Source organism: Zalophus californianus, chromosome 11, assembly GCF_009762305.2.
Source record: "Zalophus californianus isolate mZalCal1 chromosome 11, mZalCal1.pri.v2, whole genome shotgun sequence".
NCBI classification, from domain to species: domain Eukaryota; kingdom Metazoa; phylum Chordata; class Mammalia; order Carnivora; family Otariidae; genus Zalophus; species Zalophus californianus.
This window is the reverse complement of record NC_045605.1, coordinates 86487350-86506814: the sequence shown is the minus strand read 5'-3', so window position 1 is coordinate 86506814 and position 19465 is coordinate 86487350. Positions and strand designations below refer to the sequence as shown.

At 36.3% G+C, this 19465-nt stretch overlaps 1 protein-coding gene across 2 annotated transcripts in view; it reads right to left on the bottom strand.

Moving 5' to 3' along the window:
• Positions 1 to 2076: 2076 nt before the first annotated feature.
• The window catches only part of CAPRIN1 (cell cycle associated protein 1), a 38024-nt gene continuing 20635 nt past the window's right edge, over positions 2077 to 19465 (bottom strand). Inside the window, exons 6-18 of one of the 2 annotated variants that reach the window (XM_027581376.1) lie at positions 17899 to 18036; positions 16444 to 16496; positions 16280 to 16366; positions 14193 to 14348; positions 14001 to 14109; positions 12046 to 12107; positions 11445 to 11555; positions 11070 to 11219; positions 9788 to 9938; positions 6703 to 6897; positions 5920 to 6020; positions 4797 to 4860; positions 2077 to 3263 (exon numbers count right to left, since the gene is read on the bottom strand). In XM_027581376.1, the coding sequence (XP_027437177.1) occupies positions 3199 to 3263; positions 4797 to 4860; positions 5920 to 6020; positions 6703 to 6897; positions 9788 to 9938; positions 11070 to 11219; positions 11445 to 11555; positions 12046 to 12107; positions 14001 to 14109; positions 14193 to 14348; positions 16280 to 16366; positions 16444 to 16496; positions 17899 to 18036 (1442 nt within the window). In that variant the 3' untranslated portion in view covers positions 2077 to 3198. The remainder of the gene's footprint in view (positions 3264 to 4796; positions 4861 to 5919; positions 6021 to 6702; positions 6898 to 9787; positions 9939 to 11069; positions 11220 to 11444; positions 11556 to 12045; positions 12108 to 14000; positions 14110 to 14192; positions 14349 to 16279; positions 16367 to 16443; positions 16497 to 17898; positions 18037 to 19465) is intronic. The other variant, XM_027581375.2, reaches the window with a different exon arrangement.

Sequence of the window (19465 nt, the reverse complement as noted above, 5' to 3'; positions counted from 1 at the left end):
TTTATAGACCTCAGAATGGGAAAAGGGATAGAGATAAGCCTTAACAATTTACATTCATTTTCCTGATGGCTTCCCTCCCCACTGACTCTACAGAAGGGATAAACAACTCAAGGGCAATACTGATTCTTTGAATGTAATTTATAGTCAGTAAAACTTAAAAGTGCTTAATAAGAACTCAAGTAGGATGAGAGTTCAGGAACTTAAAGATGAAATAAAGAAGGGTTTGAACTCAGTGCTTACCTGTATCTCATTCCCTTAATTAGATATATTATTGGAAATATAATTAACAGTACAAATTTCCTAAGACACTGAGGAGGCTGACTACTCAACTGCCTTCTATATTTTATGAACTGGTTGTCAACAGAGCACTTCAGTTACTGAGGCTTCGGAGAATAAACACAAATTCTCATGCCTCCTGTGAGTGGAGAAGTCTCCCACATAACAGAGATGCATATATAGGAGACACAAGAAGTGCAGAAGCTAACTGATTAAAAATGTTTAAAGGATATTTGTTTTAATACCAAGATACAGTGATTGCAAAACCTCTTCCATATTCTTTAGGGATATTAGGATCTAGAAATAAAACTGCTCTAACCAAGGTCATCAATGACATTCTACCTTAAAGCTTTAAAATAGAAGTCTCATTATCCACATGAGATGACTGATATTGTGCATTTAACAAGTACCTTATATGTGGAGTCTTACTATACCAAGAAGCTACAGTGACACATGTGACAGTCATTTCCTTGGAACTCTGCTAAAATAAGCATTTGACCAAACAAAAGGCCTTCTGCAGGTAGGACAAGTATTCACAGATTATACAGGACACTTAGTACCAAGACTCAGATCTTAATGGACTTCTTTTTAAAAAGAAGTTCTCTGCCTCGTAACAAGGCACTCCTTTAAAAAATATAGTCTGAATTGAGACATAAAAGCTGTTATAACATTTAGACTATGATGACAGAATGCCAAAAAAAAATTATATTTCCAAGAGAACGATTCTTTTAAAAACATACATAGAAATAATAAAACTACTAAACACCTTTACACATCCACATCTACACTAATGCATAGAAGTTTGAAACCTAGAAAGCATTTCTCCCCCATCTCATCTCTGAACTGATTCAGAGATCACTGTATAAAGAACTTATTTACTTCAATTTTAAATGTCATGAAATTATTTTCTACACAGCAAATTTAGTTTTATATATAGAAGGATTGTAAGCATACACATCTAGGGATTACCCAGTAGACCACGAATATTTTATCTATTTCCCATAAAATACAGCTAACATATGGTTGTGGTACATCCCAGGCAGATGTCATTTAAAGCACACAACGGGAGGTGCTAGCAAAAGAAATACTCATTTGCAAAAGTAAACAGATAACCCTTCCAATATGATGTACCACAACCACACATGAGAAAAGTCAAGAACTTATTTTATTTTAAAATAAACATTGAAGATACCCCCCCTTCCCCACCACCCTACAAAAAACTTTTGAATGTGGAATGTTCAACAGCCTATCCATTTTAGTAGGTTACAAAACCAGCAAAAACTCCAGTTGTCTAATAATGAATGTTTGAGAATAGTTTTGTGTCTTGTTTTTTTTCTTTAGTAGCTGAGCACCTACTGGAAAAATTCCTTAGCTAAAGGCTAATAAAACAAAATTCAATTTCTGCACAGAAAATACCATTCACTTAGTATTAGTAGCCTTTGCTGAATAGATGGGATTAATTCTTCATGAAGTCAAAGTGGGATATGACAAGCAGCATTAAGTTCATAGGCACACAGAACAAGTGCTCAAACTGCTAGCACAAATTCCAACAGTACATGAACTACTAAACTGTCATCTCCATCAAACTTGTGACTCTCCCTATGCATCTAAGTGAAGGAATCACCACTTTGAATATAAATGCCTCCATGAGAAAAAGGTAATTCAGTTAGGGTTAGACAAAAGATAAATGCAACTACTACAGAAATAGCTGCTGGAGATAACCATAAAATTTGAAACACTAACAATGCATGGGGTGAACCACATAAGCTGCTAGCTGTTGAACACCAGTGTTTCAAGATACAACTTTTATAAACATGTTTTATTTGTTTTGCTTATACCATCAGAACTGAAACTACTGTCTGTCATTTCCCTAAAATAGGGAAATCAATCTAAAACACATACTGGTGCTTTGCAAAAAAGATAGCAGTTTAAAAGGGTGGTAGCAGCAGGCATTTGATACTTTTCTTTTAAAAACCTTCAGGCTGCAGGAAAAACATGTGACCAAGAGTGTTATGATTATCCATTAGATATTTTCATCAGTACCTGTACCAATTTAGGTGACAATACAGCAAGATCCGAGGATTAGTGACAGACAATGGACATTATAAGGAATGATATATAGTACCAATCCTTACAAAAGTCATTGTCGAAGAAACTGTTAAGTGTTCAAAAAGGTATCTAAATACTTCACATTAAGTACAGAAGCGGCCATCCAGATTACATCCCATATTTGTTGCATATTTTTCAAAAAGTGCCAATCAAAGCCTAATTTTGCATTTTGGCTTTGTCTTATACAGTATCAGCTGTTAAAAAGCAATTTACATGTGTTTTTAACCACAGTCGTTTGGCCAGAAGATGAATAGTGCTGTGTCAAAGCTGGTAGCCAGCCTTTTATATTAAGGGCCCATGCATAATTTGGTATGCATCTAACGTTCAGTGCTCCAATTTAACTGGAAAAGCTGTGAAATGCAGTTGTTCTGCCAAACCACACTCCACTCCTTCTCAAAAGGAAAATATTTTAGTTTTGTCAATTACCATTGAATAACTCTAGGGCTGATTTGTAGATTTTATCCAATGTCAAAAGTCAATCTTGCTTTTTCGAAGCCACTTCAAATAACTACGGAGAGATCACCCTGTAAAGTGTATTATGTTTTACTCCTAAGCAAGGGTGAGGAATCTGAGTATCATGTGCAAGGCTCAAGATGACGCTTAGGACAGAACATGCAGAATAAAAATAGTTTCCTTCCATATCCAGGTAATATAAAGCTGACAATTGCAGTCCTGTCTTTATGGGATGAAAACAGTCCCTTTACAATAAGTTTCCTGAAAGGGAGAACAAATAGATAATAACTCTTCTGGTAACATATTATGGTACACTGGCCAGTGTGTTTTTGGCGTTTAAACATAATCCTGTGAATCAGATTAATTCACTTGCTGAGTGTTCATTTGCGGCATCCCTCTGTTGGGTCTTGGGGGCCCTCCACGACCTAGAAGACAAAAATGGCATTTGGTTTTTCTTTCAAATATTATTTGCTTTGCCTTCAAGCAGATTTTCATCTGAAGTCAAGAAGCATGTGGGCAGCTTGTCACATTATTAGGTTTAAGAGGTCAATTCTTCAGTGTTCACCTGTCCTGGAAGTTGTCATGCGCAAATTTGCTCATGTTCTCTAGCTAAAAGAAGAGTAGAGCTAATGGAGTATTCCACCAGTACTCATTCATTCATTCATTCAACAAGTATTTATTGAGTGCCTACTATGTGCCAGGCACTGTCATCAGGCGTTGGAAATAGATACAGCAGTGAAGACAGACAAAGTACCTGCTCTCATGGAGCTTACATTCTAGTGTACACTCTAGCTTACATTTCAGTAGTAAGTAACATCATACTATCAAAATTAATAAAAGCACCAGAATGAAAAACAGACCTTGTTACCTAAACTGTTAAAAAGAAACTACATAACATTCAAAATTGTATAATGACTTGTAACAGATAAAATAACTTTTTACATGCTGTTAAAACAGATTTTTAGCTACCAGTCAACTCAACTTTCATAGAATATGCTACAAGGTGAGAAATAACATAACCCACATTCACATGCAAATATCCTTTGATACTTCAAGTCAGTTAATTCCCAAGTGATCCATTAATTTAAAAATAAAATGCACCTTTTTGCTGGCCAGTTTCTACTAGCATTGAAATCAAAGTACTTTGTAATTCCTCCTTAATATACATTTTATACATATTATGGCCAATATCTAGAGGAAACCTATTCAATTTAACTTCCCTTAAATCAGAGAACCATTTAGAATTTCAGATCATATGAAATGCTACCGCTCTAATTGTTACACAGGTTGACTTCCTGCCCAAATAGGAAGCAGTTTTCCTATGGTAATAGACGAAAGCAGAAACTCTTTAAACATGTAATTTTTAAATATAGTTCAATAAGTTAGTTAGGATTTTGGGTGTTTTATTTAAAAGTCAGAAATAATTTGACACTTACATCACTATTAGTGATCCAAAGGCATTGAAATTTCAATTAGTTCTATCACTTCTAAATGGTTCTCTAAATAACTATGGCTTATCTGGCCATTAAAGGATTTCTGACCCTAAAATATAATATGCATGTTCAAAAATGAAAGAGGAATAATAAATTTATATAAATGTTCAATCTCATTCCAAAAATGTCTTACAAAAATGTTTCAGTAAGTACTTCCTAAAAACATTTAGCAGGTTTTAGGACCTGAAAAATAATTTGCAGTTGGAAAAACACTTTTTCTGAGGAGGAGAAATGTTCTAGTTTTCAAGACAATTTATATAGTAACAGGGAAAGTCATTCAAAAAATTAAATTTGGGTTCAAGAGAAGTTTTAGAAACAGAGCATTTCATTTAATCCCTAGCAACAAGTCTGGTAATGATAAATGTATTCCTAACATGTAACCTACATGCAGACTACGGAACAGCTCTTCCAAGGCCAGAACAGAAGCTCCACTTAGGAGCTAGGATCACCACCACAAAATATTACCTCGTGGGGCTCCCCGTGGTCCACTCTGCCCAGAGCCTCGCTTGAAATTCTGCTGATATCCATCCTAAAAGACAAGCTAGTTAGTACTGAAAAAAATGTAATTTTTTTAATGCTTACTCATCATCTATTCTTACCGACACTTACAGAACACAAATTTCTTCCTCTTTCTTTTACACATTTCAATTTATCATAGCTAGAAGTTATTCTGTGATTATACTTGTTATTCTCAAGAATATTCAGAGATGTCTCTACTCTTAAAAATCATTTTTTTCTCCTACACAAACATGTTTATTCACGTATAATTAACATACAGTATGATATTAGTTTCAGGTGTACAATAGAATGACTCAACAATTCTATATATTTCTTAGTGCTCAAGTAAGTCTACTCGTTATTAACCTCCTTTATCTATTTCACCCATCCCCCATCCACCTCCCCTCTCTGGCAACTACCAAGTTTATTCTCCACTTAAAAGTGTTTTTTTGTCCGTCTCTGTTTTGTTTCTTAAATTTCACATATGAGTGAAATCATATGGTATTTGTCTTTCTCTGACTTATTTCTCTTAGCATCACACTCTCTAGGTCCATCCATGTTCCTGCAAATGGCAAGATTTCTTCTTTGTGTGTGTGTGTGGCTGAGTAATATTCCAGTATATATACCATATCTTCTTTATCCATTCATCTAAATGATGGACACTGGAGTTGCTTCCATCCATATCTTAGCTATTATAAATAATGCTGCGATAAACAAAGGGGTGCATCTATCTTTCTGAATTAGTGTTTTCCTTTTATTTGGGTAGATACCCAGTAGTGGAATTACTGGGTCATATGGTAATTCTATTTTTAATTTTTTGAGGAACCTCCACACTGTTTTTCACAGTGTGAAATTAGCTGCACCAATTTACAATCCCACCAACAGTGCATGAAATCATTGTTTTTAAGACTCTATTAAATGAGCACCTATGTTGAGTACTTCTTAAGAAAAGCAAAAGTCATCATTTATTTTGTACAAAGGTACAAAATTAGCCCCAAATTACTTAATTACTAAAGTCCAGACAACCACATCAGTCCATTTCACTGGTGTATTTAGGTCAGATTTATATTTTAAAGCAACTTCTACCTACCCGCTGATAGCCAGAGTAGTCCCGGGGAGCACTGAACTGAGACTGTGTATAACCACTGTTTGGAGTGTTAGAGAATGAAGGGCGGTAACCATCATATCCTCCTAAAATTTAGGACAAGAAAATAATTTTCTTATCTACACAAGGAATTTTTATTTCTTACTACTGACCAAAGGAAGAACTGAAAAATTGTAAGCCATGCTAGTTCTTTAAACTAATTTCTAGTTTCCTGTCCTGATCCAATCTGTTCCTAAATTTCTGAGTATTAACTTCCTTGAAGAGGACATCTTTACCCATTCATGGACACCCCCCACACACACACAAAAAATCCCCATAAAGTCTGATAATGTACGGAAAGCAATTATCACCTAGAGGACATGGAAGACATGGATTTGACACCTAAAAAAATTCATTCCTAATTTTATCAATTTAAATGCCTGTAATAGGACCACCTGGGTGGCTCAGTCGGTTAGGTGCCTGCCTTCGGCTGAGGTCATGATCTTGGGGTCCTGGAATGGAGCCCCACATCACGCTCCCTGCTCAGCAGGGAGTCTGCTTTTCCCTCTCCCTCTGCCCCTCTCCCGGGTTGTGCTCTCTCTCACTCCCTCAAATAAATAAAAATCTTTTAAAAAAATAAATAATTGCCTATAACATACTAAGAATGTTTAAGTTGTACATAAGAGGCTAATGCAGACAGATACGTATCTTTCCCAAAAACCATATGACATATTTCTACGCATTTTATAAATCAAAAAAGAACATAAACTTGCTGCTTTTTTTTTCTACCTCTGAATCCATTGGCAGGGCCCCTGTATCCATTCATCAAGCCTCTAGCACCACGGGAACCACCACGAGACACACCACGACTGTTATAATAGGGCTGACTGCTACGTGGAAATCCAGTGTTCTGCTGGGGAGGCTGCTGGTGGTTACCAGTCACTTGATGGGGCTGGTCCTGGGAACCATGGTAGGTGCCTACCACTATAATAAAAAGAAAAAATTTATACACACACACACACACACACACCACATACACACAGCTCATTACAACCTGTTCTCTCACATTTTCTGGGTTAAGGGGTGTCTTATACTGCCTCCTCAAATTGTCTTTAAATTTTCATATTAACAATAGTGAAAACTATACATTAGTTAAGTCATTAAGTCTATTTTTCTCCTACCCATATATTAATAAGCTAAAGAGAATACAATTCTCCAACAATTCCAAACCTTTAGAAGCACACAAATGTGTGAGATCACAAAAATCTATCCTTCCAAATTAAAAATGAAAAAACCTGTATTATTAAACATCTTCTAAGAGGCATCTGCCTACTGAGACCCACAATAATTCGGAAGATCTTACCTACTAGAATACAATTACCATTATGTATCATTTGTTTCTTTTCACTATAAAGCTCCTTAGTGGTAAAAGCTTTCCTATCCTTTTAAATTTCCCTTAATACTTAGTGAAACATACAAAACCATGCTCTCCCATAGCTAGAAAACCATATGGTGGAATATTCAATTATAAAGATAAATCAGCAGAGGCCTTCAACTTATACTCACCCCCCTTAATGCCTGATTCCATTTCAAGTACTTTTAAGTACAACCAATTTAGAAGACAGTTAAATAGTACTCACACTGGCACTCAACCTGATGAGGTTAAGAGAAGATTCTAGAAGGTTCACACTAACCTTGCACACCCCTTCCTCCTTCCACCATGGGGAGAACTCTAGAATCTAGAAATCTTCAAAAATTAAATCCTAATGTACCTTTCTGCTATTACCCCAATGTTTGTAATTCACAGGGGGTGGAAAATGGGATGCAAACACTACCTTTGGAAGGTAGAGACTAAAGGAAGGCCCACACCCCAGGAACAAAAACAATCAGCAACCTCTTGCCAGCCCAAATCTCCCATGTTTAGGCAGAGAGAAAAGCTGGTATGACTTTTGAAAAACTTCACCTGATATATTTTGTATCCTGAAGAAACCCCAAACACATTTATCAGTTCTTAAAATGCTATTTGGAGTGAATAAGCCCAACTTTGCCTAGGAGAAGGAGTCATGGCTCCTTTTTGAACTATGTAATTAATGGACCAATTACACTATTCATAGTGTGATCTTTCTACAGAGTGCCTTTTCACTACATTCCCCAAATTTAAAACTACAGGCAACTATCATGATCACAGGTAGCAGTTTCTATTTGAAGAGATTTGATTCACATGCATATAGAGAGTGTCAAAAGTGAATTTTCAACTCAACTTTTTATCAGGAAGAATTGTATTAGTCTTAGTCAAATCTCACTGCAAGAGAACTCATAGCAGTACAATTAAGGCACTTTATTTAAAAATACCAGAAATGGTGGCTCAGTCGGTTAAGCGTCTGTCTGCCTTCTGCTCAGGTCATGATCCCCGGGTTCTGGGATCGAGCCCTGCATCAGGCTTCCCTGCTCAGTGGGGAGTCTGCTTCTCCCTCTGCGCCCCCCAGCCCAGGCACATATGTTTGTTCTTTCTCACAAAAATAAATAAAAATAAAATCTTAAAAAAAAACAAAACAAAACCAGAATTCCTTTAAAAAAAAAAAAAAAACAATTTCTATCGAAGTGTTTGTACAGCATAAACTCTAAGTCCATAAATAATAGCCATATTCTTGCCATATCCCTTTTTCAGGTTGTTCCTGACTGGACAGTACAATCTGCTGTGGAGCAGGTGTATTTGGGGCCTTTAGACATTGTGCTAACATGCTTATGAGTACATGGCAATAATTAAAGGAGCCTGAGAGCATGAAGCCCAGTTTTATCACTCAGCAGCTGACCACAGATAGCATAATGGATAAATATCAGATTACAGCTGATTCAAACTCCCTACTAATTACTGGTGCTTAATACTACAGGAAATGTGTAAGAATGTTGTACTGAAAAATCCATAATGTTGATCCAAGTCTATCAAGAAACTGGACAATTAGAATATTTCATAGTTATTTAAATCAGTCTGGTAAAATTAAACTATTAACTCCTATGATTTTAGAAAGGTATGCTAGTTTGTTATGGGATTCCAATTAAACCTGGGATCTAAATAACCAAAGACCTAGGGCGCCTGGGTGGCTCAGTTGGTTAAGTGGCTGCCTTCGGCTCAGGTCATGATCCCGGAGTCCCGGGATCAAGTCCCACGTCAGGCTCCCTGCTCAGCAGGGAGTCTGCTTCTCCCTCTGACCCTACCCCCTCTTGGGCTCTAATAAATAAATAAAATCTTTAAATAAATAAATAAATAACCAAAGACCTAAAGCAGGTATTTCTTCATACCTTACAAAATTCAGAAATCTACGATATCTCTATCTACATTATTGCAATGTGTGTGGTAACTAACCAACTTGTGAATGACCTTACTTGCCAACAGAGACTTTGTTTCAACCTAGTCTACCAAAAAAACAGCCACCATGAGGTTTTTGCGCATTTTATTCTAACCAGCACACTGACAACCAAGCCAATTCCTTACTGCTTCTTAACTTTGTATAACTGACTTACTACCTACCAGGTATCATGCTCGTTGGCTTCAATTAATTAGCAATTAAGAGTAAAGTTGATCATAATTTGAGTAACGAGTTTAGTTCCACTAAAACCATAGAATGGAACAGGGATATTATGAATGCTTACTGACCAAAAGAAAATTGGTATAAGGCCTCCAAAAAAAGTGCAGGTAATTCACATACAATAAATATGGAATCAATTTAATGAAAAATCCATAAGGTCTACTACTAAAACAAAAACTCTTGGACACTAACACTCTAAAGTCTAAACTCTAAAGTCTAAACTCTCCTAACACTGTCACTAACAGCTGGAAAGCAAGCAGCCAAGGAAGGGACGCTGGTTTTCCTACCTGTTTGAAGCTGTTCTTGCTGAAGGTCTGTCTGTTCTACTTGGTGAGGCTGACTAGAAAAGCTCTGGTTATAACTGGCCTGGTACTGATTTTGCTGTTTCAAAGTTTCTGGTTCATTAACAGGAGGAACTGGGGCATTCATATTGAACACCTGTAAGTAAATAAAGTAAATGATTACTTCATCCCTTTATGCTAATAATTTCCCTACTTATAACAAGGCAGACCTCAATGCTGGTTTACCTCAAATGTAAATGCATTACTGAAGTCTCAAACACACTCTCTCTCTCTCTCTCTCTCTATATATATATATATATATTTATATACACACATACACACCACATAGCACTTAAAGGAGAGCATAAGAGGGGATCAAAATCTAAAAAGACACACAAAGGGCGCCTGGGTGGCTCAGTTGGTTAAGCAACTGCCTTCAGCTCAGGTCATGATCCTGGAGTCCCTGGATCGAGTCCCGCATCGGGCTCCCTGCTCGGCAGGGAGTCTGCTTCTCCCTCTGACCCTCCCCCCATCTCATGTGCTCTCTCTCTCTCTCTCATTCTCTCTCTCAAATAAATAAAAAAAAATATTTTAAAAAATAAATAAATAAATAAAAAGACACACAAAGCAGCAGCCTTAGAAATGCTATTATAAATAAGAAAGCTTTTTAAAGGATGCAAACCACTGATACAATGTCACTTACTGAAATTCTATGAAATTTAACTTTGAGTTGAATATTTTATTCACTTATTTATTTTTAGTGACATTTTAACCAAAAGTTAGTATTTTAATATTTAACTCTATGAACTTTACCATGACCACCAATTTAGCTGTATCCCATTAATTACAGTATTTTCATTATTTTCTAGAAATTCTGCAATTTAGAGATGCTTACTGAAAAACCACAATGAACTATAATATGTGAAATTTACTATGAGAAACTTCAGTAAGATTAAGCAAATATGGAAAAATGTAGACAATTGTTAAATCTAGATAATGATTTATATTTAGGTATCGTAGTAGTCTACTTTTCTGCATGTTTACTTTTGTTAATCAAACCAAAAAGATGAAACTATAAAAAAGGAAGATGTGAGCACGTTAACTCCCAAGACTCAAATGTTCTCTCTGGGAACAGGAAAATATTAGAGTTTATTTCAATTAAATATACTCCACAGTTTGGATAGATGCAAACTCAAACACAAAGCTAAATGAAGACTTTTTTGTTGACACTCTGGTATGATCATAGCACACACTAGGCATTTAATGTTAGTTCAGTTAATTTACTTACCGTTTGCATGGATTGGAATGGAGCTGCATTTACATTGATTCCACTACTATGTAATGGTTTGCTTGTCCCAGCCTGGAACACCTGAGGCTGAGAAGCAGCCGGAAGGGATGATGATGCTGTAGTCTGGTCTGTATTTAAAGAGATTGTTGCCTAAACACAAAATAAATAGATGCATTTTAGTGGTAAACTAAATTTAGCCAAGTCTATTATCCAAGACTTAGTATGTTAAGAAATTCAACTATTTCATAAAAGCAAAATACTGTATTGCATGCATTAGGTCCAAAAAGAGTCACAATATTAACACAATATTTACCTCTGCCCAATTCATGAATAAGTGCCTCATCAAGTTTATGTTACCTAGTAACAGAAACTTGCCTGAATCTGGTCAATTGGTTCCTTTTGTGGTCGCTGCTCTGTAGCATGAGAAGGCTGGTACAAGGGCTGAGATGCTGTATACCCCTCACTTGTGGATGAAACCAAAGGAACCTACACAGAAGTAAAGCAATCAAAGCTGCTTTCTGTTATACACTCTAAGACAGGGCTAAGAAACAGATATACCTGTTAAAGAGACTATAAAACCTAACAACTGCAAAAGATACATCTAATATTAAAGCTGACACTTAGATAAATCCAAGTCCGGTTATGAAGTCCCCCAACAAATGCTTCTAAATGGCAGCATCTACACTAAATTTTAGAATTATGATATTTAAATAGGTCTTCTCAAATTCTACTCCGTTCAAAATAAAAAGGCATCTTCCTTCATTAAACTATTAATAAACATGAGACTTAACAAAAAACAGTGTTTTTTAAGTTATTAAAACAAAAGTAAATGTAACATGGAAATAAAGGCTGAGAACTACCCACCTCAGACTCAGATAATGATAAAATTCATACCTGACTTTCAAAAGCCAATTAAAGGAAGAGACCCAAGAACTGATTAAAAACAAACCTACAGCAGTATTTCTGTCACTCTTACCTGTGTAGCTTCTGGTTGTACAGGAACTTGATTAGGCTGAGCAAGTCTAGATTCAGAATGAACTGTAAAATTGACCAAAAAAACCCCACTGTTACCCAGGAATCAAATTTCTTTGGAGAAAATTTCTATAGCCAAATCCTAAAAAAAACTTTTTAGTGATCATGAAAATAAACTGGAAAAGTATAGGTAGGATTTTAGTTTTCAAGTGAGCATTTTGGTTTCCTGGTAATCATTATTAGTCAACTCTCACAATGGCTTTCATTTTGAGTTCTGCTAAGGTAAAGTAAGGCGTCAGTGAAAAAGTACTAACAAAGAGGTACAGAGCAGAACAGGCAAGAATCAATGCCACAGTTATCCATGAAAAAGAGCCTTTTAATGTGGTAACTACAAAGCAGCATTACCCTTACTCAACACCTTAGATAGACAATATTCAAGAATATTTTAACATTATCAACTTTCAATATAATCTTTAATGCTTTCACAGGAAAAAATAAGAATACACCTTTAAAAAAACCTATATTCAAATTGTCAACTCTTATCAGTCTTCTACTCCCTTCCCCAACCACGGGTTAAAGAATCAAAAATACAGGATCTGTGGTTAGTCATTTAGAAATCACCCATTTTCATCAGAAAGGCTAACAAACTCAGCATTAACTGAGTATCTAAATGGCTTACAGGTTATATCAATGCTCTATGTGTTGATTTTGGCACAACTTTCCAGCTATAAAAACTGTGTGTTAGTCTTCCTCTGGTAGAACTTGGAAAATCAACTTTGATTCCTTTCCAGAAGGCCTAACCTGGATTTGTTTTTTAACTCTTGGTAGAAATGTTGGAGATACGAGCTCCCTTTACACTTTGGAGAAATCCTATCTTGACAAATCAACGGTGTCATTAAACAAGCTTTCTCTCAGCAACTCCTTTTATGACACTGAAGATTTTTATGACATTAAATGTTTTTTTAGGGCGCCTGGGTGGCTCAGTTGGTTAAGCGACTGCCTTCGGCTCAGGTCATGATCCTGGAGTCCCGGGATCAAGCCCCGCATTGGGCTCCCTGCCCAGCAGGGAGTCTGCTTCTCCCTCTGACCCTCCCCCCTCTCATGTGCTTTCTCTCTCTCATTCTCTCTCTCAAATAAATAAGTAAAATCTTTAAAAAAAAAAAAGATTCTCTTTTAAAAATAAATAAATAAATTTTTTTTATATAGTTCCACTTTTGTGCCCTTAATAATGACATGTTCTGGGGGAAAAAACGAAGACTCAAAATCACTAATGGTCCTGGAGAAAAATGGCCCAGGTAACAGAGTACAAGACACCAACAACTCTATTTAGTGCTATTTCTAATAATGGTGTAACATTAGCAGGAGTTTGAAACTTCAACTGTCTTTTGGCCTATCTTCACCTTTCCTCTTAAACATCCCCTTAACCACTTCACTGTTGCATCTCATCTTTATTTAGGTAATAAAATGTTCAGAAATTCTCCTAAAAAGCTGCAAGCATCCTTGAGAGAGACCCCTCTATTATTTTTATGCTTAATTTTGAAATTTAAAAAGCCAAGCAAAATTTAATTTATATAAATTACAGTAACAAGCAAAATTGGTCTGTAATGTTACAAATCAGGAAATAGTTCCCACAGGGCTGGAAGAGAGGGCAACTAGTGACTGAAAGGCTTCTGAGGTACAGGTAATATTCCATTTCTGGGTGCTGGTGTGTTCAGTTTGTGAAACTCATCAAACTACATTTGTACGTACTTAAGTCTATGTGTGACAAAAGGTTTAAAAAAGCAACAGAACTACAGTTATTCATATTACAGGGAAAAACAGTAAACATTTCTTATCAAATTAAAAGACCTAAGATCCAAAAGTTAAGCAAACATTAAAAGGAAATAATTTTCATATGCTTTACAAAACCTGAAAGCACTGGCCCCTATATTTCACACGTAAGAATATATCATTACTAACCCGGAGGGCAAACCAGCTGAGGCATGTCCATGTTTTGTGTCGGATTCATAGGCTGTGCAGATACAATGGCAGGATCAAGTGTCTGGTTTTCAAAATCCAGCATTGAATCCTGCAAGTCAGGATATAATGGAATTAAATTAAATCACGTAAACACTTAAACTTTCAGTCAGTGTTTGACTCAACTGCACCTACCTGTATGAAATTATAGGGTCCCTGCATTTGCGCCATAAGGTCCTGGACTCGCTGTCTTCTCACAAGGGGATCTGCCTGAGCCACTGGAGTCAAAGAGTGGGGCTCCGGTACTGAAGGAGATGCAGCCTGAGGTTGCTGCTGGAGTGAATTTACCACCTAAAGGGGATAAAGAGGGAGGGATGCAGACTGGGAGAATGCAAGAGCTCCATTCATATATGGCAGTATACTATAAACAAAATAGTAGACTTTAATGCAGTTACTCAAACTGACCAAAATCGTAAATTTAAAATTTAACATTCAGTGCTATCACTTCTAGAGTGTTCTCAATTCCACAGGATCACTATGTAGTATTTCAGATTTACTTTATAACCTGCTTTCAAAGATTACCAAGAATGTATCGTGCTTCAACTGCTACGCCTTCTATAGTAATTAAATCTGTATTTATCTCAGTACCTGATAGTCAGCACTCAAGTTAGTTATTATCATCAAACTTTGAGTTCCTACCATTTCATTCTCTCTGCCAATACCATAGAATCAAGCCCTATCACCTTATCTAACTTGCTACAAAAGCCAAAGCTCACTATACCTACCTTTTTCCTAGCTCTAATAATTTCTGATTATTTAGTAATTCCCTGCTCTTCTGGGAAATCTCATTAATTTTTATTATATCAAATTTACATTCTGTCTGGCTTTTAAACGTGGGCAAGTCATACCTGGTGAGCCCAGATAAATCATAACCTTACTTCTAAGCAATAATGAGATAATAATCACTACCTAAATTGTTATGAAAACCAACTGAAGTGTCATCTACATCAGGTTGCTCAAAAAATTCCTTAGAATTCCATCTGGATAGCCTTTAGAAAGGCCCTACCTACCAAGTACTTAAGAACAAACTATACTGGCACATTACTAAGTATGATAATATACTTTTCTCTCCCAATAAAAAGCAAAAAGTACTACACTAAGCACTGTTACTTCCCAAACTTTACTACTATGCCAACATATACTTTTCATCCCTAATGTTCAATAAAACAAATATGCTAATAATTCATTTCTACCTATATCCATGCTAATATATACCTATTACCTCACTCCCCTAAAAACATACGTCAAATCTACTTAGTCAAGGCCCAGGAGGTTTACATACCTTGTATATAAATCACCATTCTACAATATCTATTGTTCTTTTAACGCTCCTCTAATATTTCTGAACTGCCTTGCATAATTCAGCAAATACATACTGTCTTGCTAGGGCTTCATGGGACACTGTTTTCATCCAAACTAGGTAACTTTCCAGAGTACAGGGCAAGTTCTTTACTCAAGCTATCAAGAGTGCATTTTAGCACATCAATAAAAAGCTAAAGGTATTAATACAATTACACCTTTGGAGAATGCTCTTGATGGAATAATAATATTAAAGAAAAAAGCGTATTATTCAAAGCTATTTTTTCTGTGCTTTAGATATATAAAAGTAGTAACCTAAAAGAGGATGGAAAGGATGGCAAGGACCAACCTGGCAAGGCATTTTGATTTTATCTTATAGGTAACACAGCACCATCAAGAGTTTCAAGTAAAAGTAACTTAATTAAAACTAAATCTTCTAATAACTGACCTATAAAACTGAATAGAATGGCCGGGGGCAGTGAGAAAAGAAAAATATGAAGGGGGCACCTGAACTAGATAGACATGAGGACCTGAAGAAAGGTAATGTCAATTGAGGAAAAGATGACACTCCAACATATCCCTTGGAAGGTGGGCCTTTTCTGAAGGCTATCCATACGGGTGCCCAGATTTTTATAGAGCAACCTGGTATCAACAACACACAAATCATGTACTTTAATAACCCTAACTTACACACAAATAACTTTACATAAATTTTCTATAGCTGGATCAGCTAAGATTCTACTAAATATTCACAGGTATAAATAAATTATCTTTTAAACATAATGATCTTATGTTTAATAAGTTTGTTATGATAGTAAATGTACTAAAAATGCAAAAGACTAACAATCTTAATTTGTTCTTAGGAGATCCAAAAATTACTAATAAAAACAAAAGACAGCAACCGTGTAACCGAGAACTCTTACCTCAACTGTTTCAACTGTCCACTCATCTACCTGCTCCTTTTCTCCACTGCTGAACTGTGTTTCTGCCATAAATTGTCTATTTACATACTGCAAAGCAAAGTAAATGTTTGAGAGTTCTGCTTGAAAGGCAGAAAAAGAAAGCTAACATTAAATAAAAATCATACCTCTGTTGATTCAACTTCACTTTGTTCGGTGTATTCTTCTGCTGGCTCAGGTTCTAAGAGGTCAAGAGAGGATATAAATGAAGAGTCAGAAAAGCTTTTGATAATTAACAATTCATTTAAACTCCAAGTAAGGTAGCAGTTTACCATCAAACAGCCAGAATTTATTTACAAAGTTATAGTTAGCAGTAAGTTTCTGTATTTTAATCATTCTTACAATAATGTATTTAGAAAGAGTTTTCTTTACCATTTACTCCAGAATGAATTAGGTTCAAGAGTATTTCTGACTAGGTAAAATGCCAATAAAGAGCTAAGTTAAAACTTCTCTCTCTAGCCTTAAGAAGTAATATTATAAAGCAGCATACAGATTAAAATCTTACTCTCTATTTTAATCAGTTGGTGAAAGTAGTTAAAGGTGGGGAGAAGACTTCCTTATGTTGATCTGCAAACAATAAATTCCACCAACGTGCAATCTTCCCTTCTAGTTTCAACCTTATAACACTGTACGAAGTGCTTACTATGTGCCAGATACCATATACATACATACTTCACATACTACTTTCTAAATAGAGAACCTGAGATACAGAGAAATTCAGTCACTTGCCCAAAGTTACATAGCTAATGAGGGTCAAAGCCAAGATTTCAATCCAGGCAGTCTGATTCAAGAATCCGTGCTTTTTAACCACTACAAAATTTATGCTCTGACAATGCTTCCAATGGTACTCAGAATTTTATTTATCAACTTAAGTTATCATAAAAGTACTCCTAGTGAGTAAACTTACCTACTTATTAGTTTATGCTAGGTGTTAAAGTTCATTGGAAAAGATCCCTTGCCATTAAGAGTTATAGTTCAAGATTACAGTTATAATCACCCCAACATTTAAAACACAGACACGCGCACACACACATGCGTGCGTGTACCCCCATGCTATTCACTTCACATATTAGCATGGTAAACAACAATAAATCTGGGCATGTCAGCCACAATGTACTTAAAAAGCCCTACAACATTTCCCCTCACCTATACTCCAGCCCAGAAATACTGCAACAAAAAAAAGTATCAGTTCTTAACAGTGATCCAGTTGAACATTTGAACCAGTAAGTAAATGATACTTTTTTTAGGGGGGAGAGGGAGACGGAGAGGATCTTAAACAGGCTCCACACCTAGCATGGAGCCAGATGCGGGGCTTCATCTCACAACCCTGAGATCATGACCTGAGCTGCAATCAAAAGTGGGACGTCAACGGACTGAGCCACCAAGGTGCCCCTAAATGACTGATATTTAATACCTCTGGGAATAACTCTTAATATACATTGTTTTAATATTTTGTCTTGCTTAAAGTTTCATTAAAAACCTCAATGTGCATATGTAACTAAGTAAATGTATAACCTGAACTTGTGGCAAAAGAAGTAAAGCCAGGACTATAAACTAAAGCTCATATCCCCCTAAGTACTTACCAGCTTCAGCTACCTGGTCTTCAACTGTAGGTGCTGAGGCTGCCTCTTCTTCCTCACATAACCCATTCTGGTGGTTGTGAGTGCTGTCAAAGTAGTTTGACTGGAAAACACGCTCAACAATTTCCTTTAGAGCTTTATCTAAAAATTAAATATGAATTACAATGTTAGACCATCTCAAGATGCCTGACTTGAGTAAGATTCAACACGCTACAAAATATTGCCCTAAGAAAAAAACCTTATCAACTCTTACTGAAACATACATATAAAAAACATCAAAGTCCACCAACAACAGGAATCGTGGAATGACAGATAAGAACCTATTAGTATTGAACTTTATATACTTATAGGAAGTTAGTTCAAAACAAAAAGCTGACAGCTATCATTTAATTCATTTAGTATGTATTTAACACCTACCTATATGTTGGGCAATGCAATAGGCAACGGGGCTACAACAAGATTTGTAAAAGATACAGTATCTGTCCTCCCTAAGTTTATAAACTCCAATAGAGAAGAGTTATCAGATACAAAAACAGTAAAATCACATCTGTGAAAAGTACTACACAGAGGTAAAATGGATTAGACCTAGGCATGAAGAAACACAAGAGGCTTTCGTCGTGTGTAAGTGCTACAAGAGCACCGATCCGGAAGGTGAGTAGTAGAAAGGAGAGAAGTGTTTCAAGGCAGAGACAACAGCATTTACAAAGCCCTGTATAAAAAGAAAGGGTGCCAAACACAAGAAAATGAAAGCATGTGCTGTGGCTGAGGCATAGGGAGTAAGAAAAAACATAAAGAAAAGACGAGTCTAGGGCGCCTGGGTGGCTCAGTTGGTTGAGTGATTGCCTTCGGCTCAGGTCATGATCCTGGAGTCCTGGGATCGAGTCCCACATCGGGCTCCCTGCTCAGCAGGGAGTCTGCTTCTCCCTCTGACCCTCCCCCCTCTCGTGCTCTCTCTCTCTCATTCTCTCTCTCAAATAAATAAATAAAATACAAAAAAAGAAAAAAGACAAGTCTAGTAAGGGCCAGAACATGCAAGGTCTTTAAGTTAAAGACAACTGTATGTAAAATATAATTAAAAGAAAGCCATTAAAAGAATTTAAAGAGGGATGCGGAAGGTGGATTCAGTTAAGAGATTGCATTAGAAAAGAGGCAGAAAAGCGGAAGAGAAAAAGAAGTAGATAGATTCAAAAGATATTTAAAGGGCAAAACTGGGGCGCCTGAGTGGCTCAGATGGTTGGGCGTCTGCCTTCGGCTCAGGTCATGATCCCAGGGTCCTGGGATCGAGTCCCGCATCAGGCTCCCTGCTCCTTGGGACCCTGCTTCTCCCTCTGCTTCTCTCTCTCTCTCTCTGTCTCTCATGAATAAATAAATAAAATCTTTAAAAAAAAATAAAAAAATAAAAAAAATAAAGGGCAAAACTGTCAGAATTTGGTACACTTGGATATAAGGGGGCAGGACAGCAGGTGAAGGTATGTGTCAAGAATTAATCTCAAATTTCCTGGCCTTATATTTAGTACACGTAGAATGTACTTAATGTTTGTAGAATGTATTCCCTAGTAGGTCACTTTAC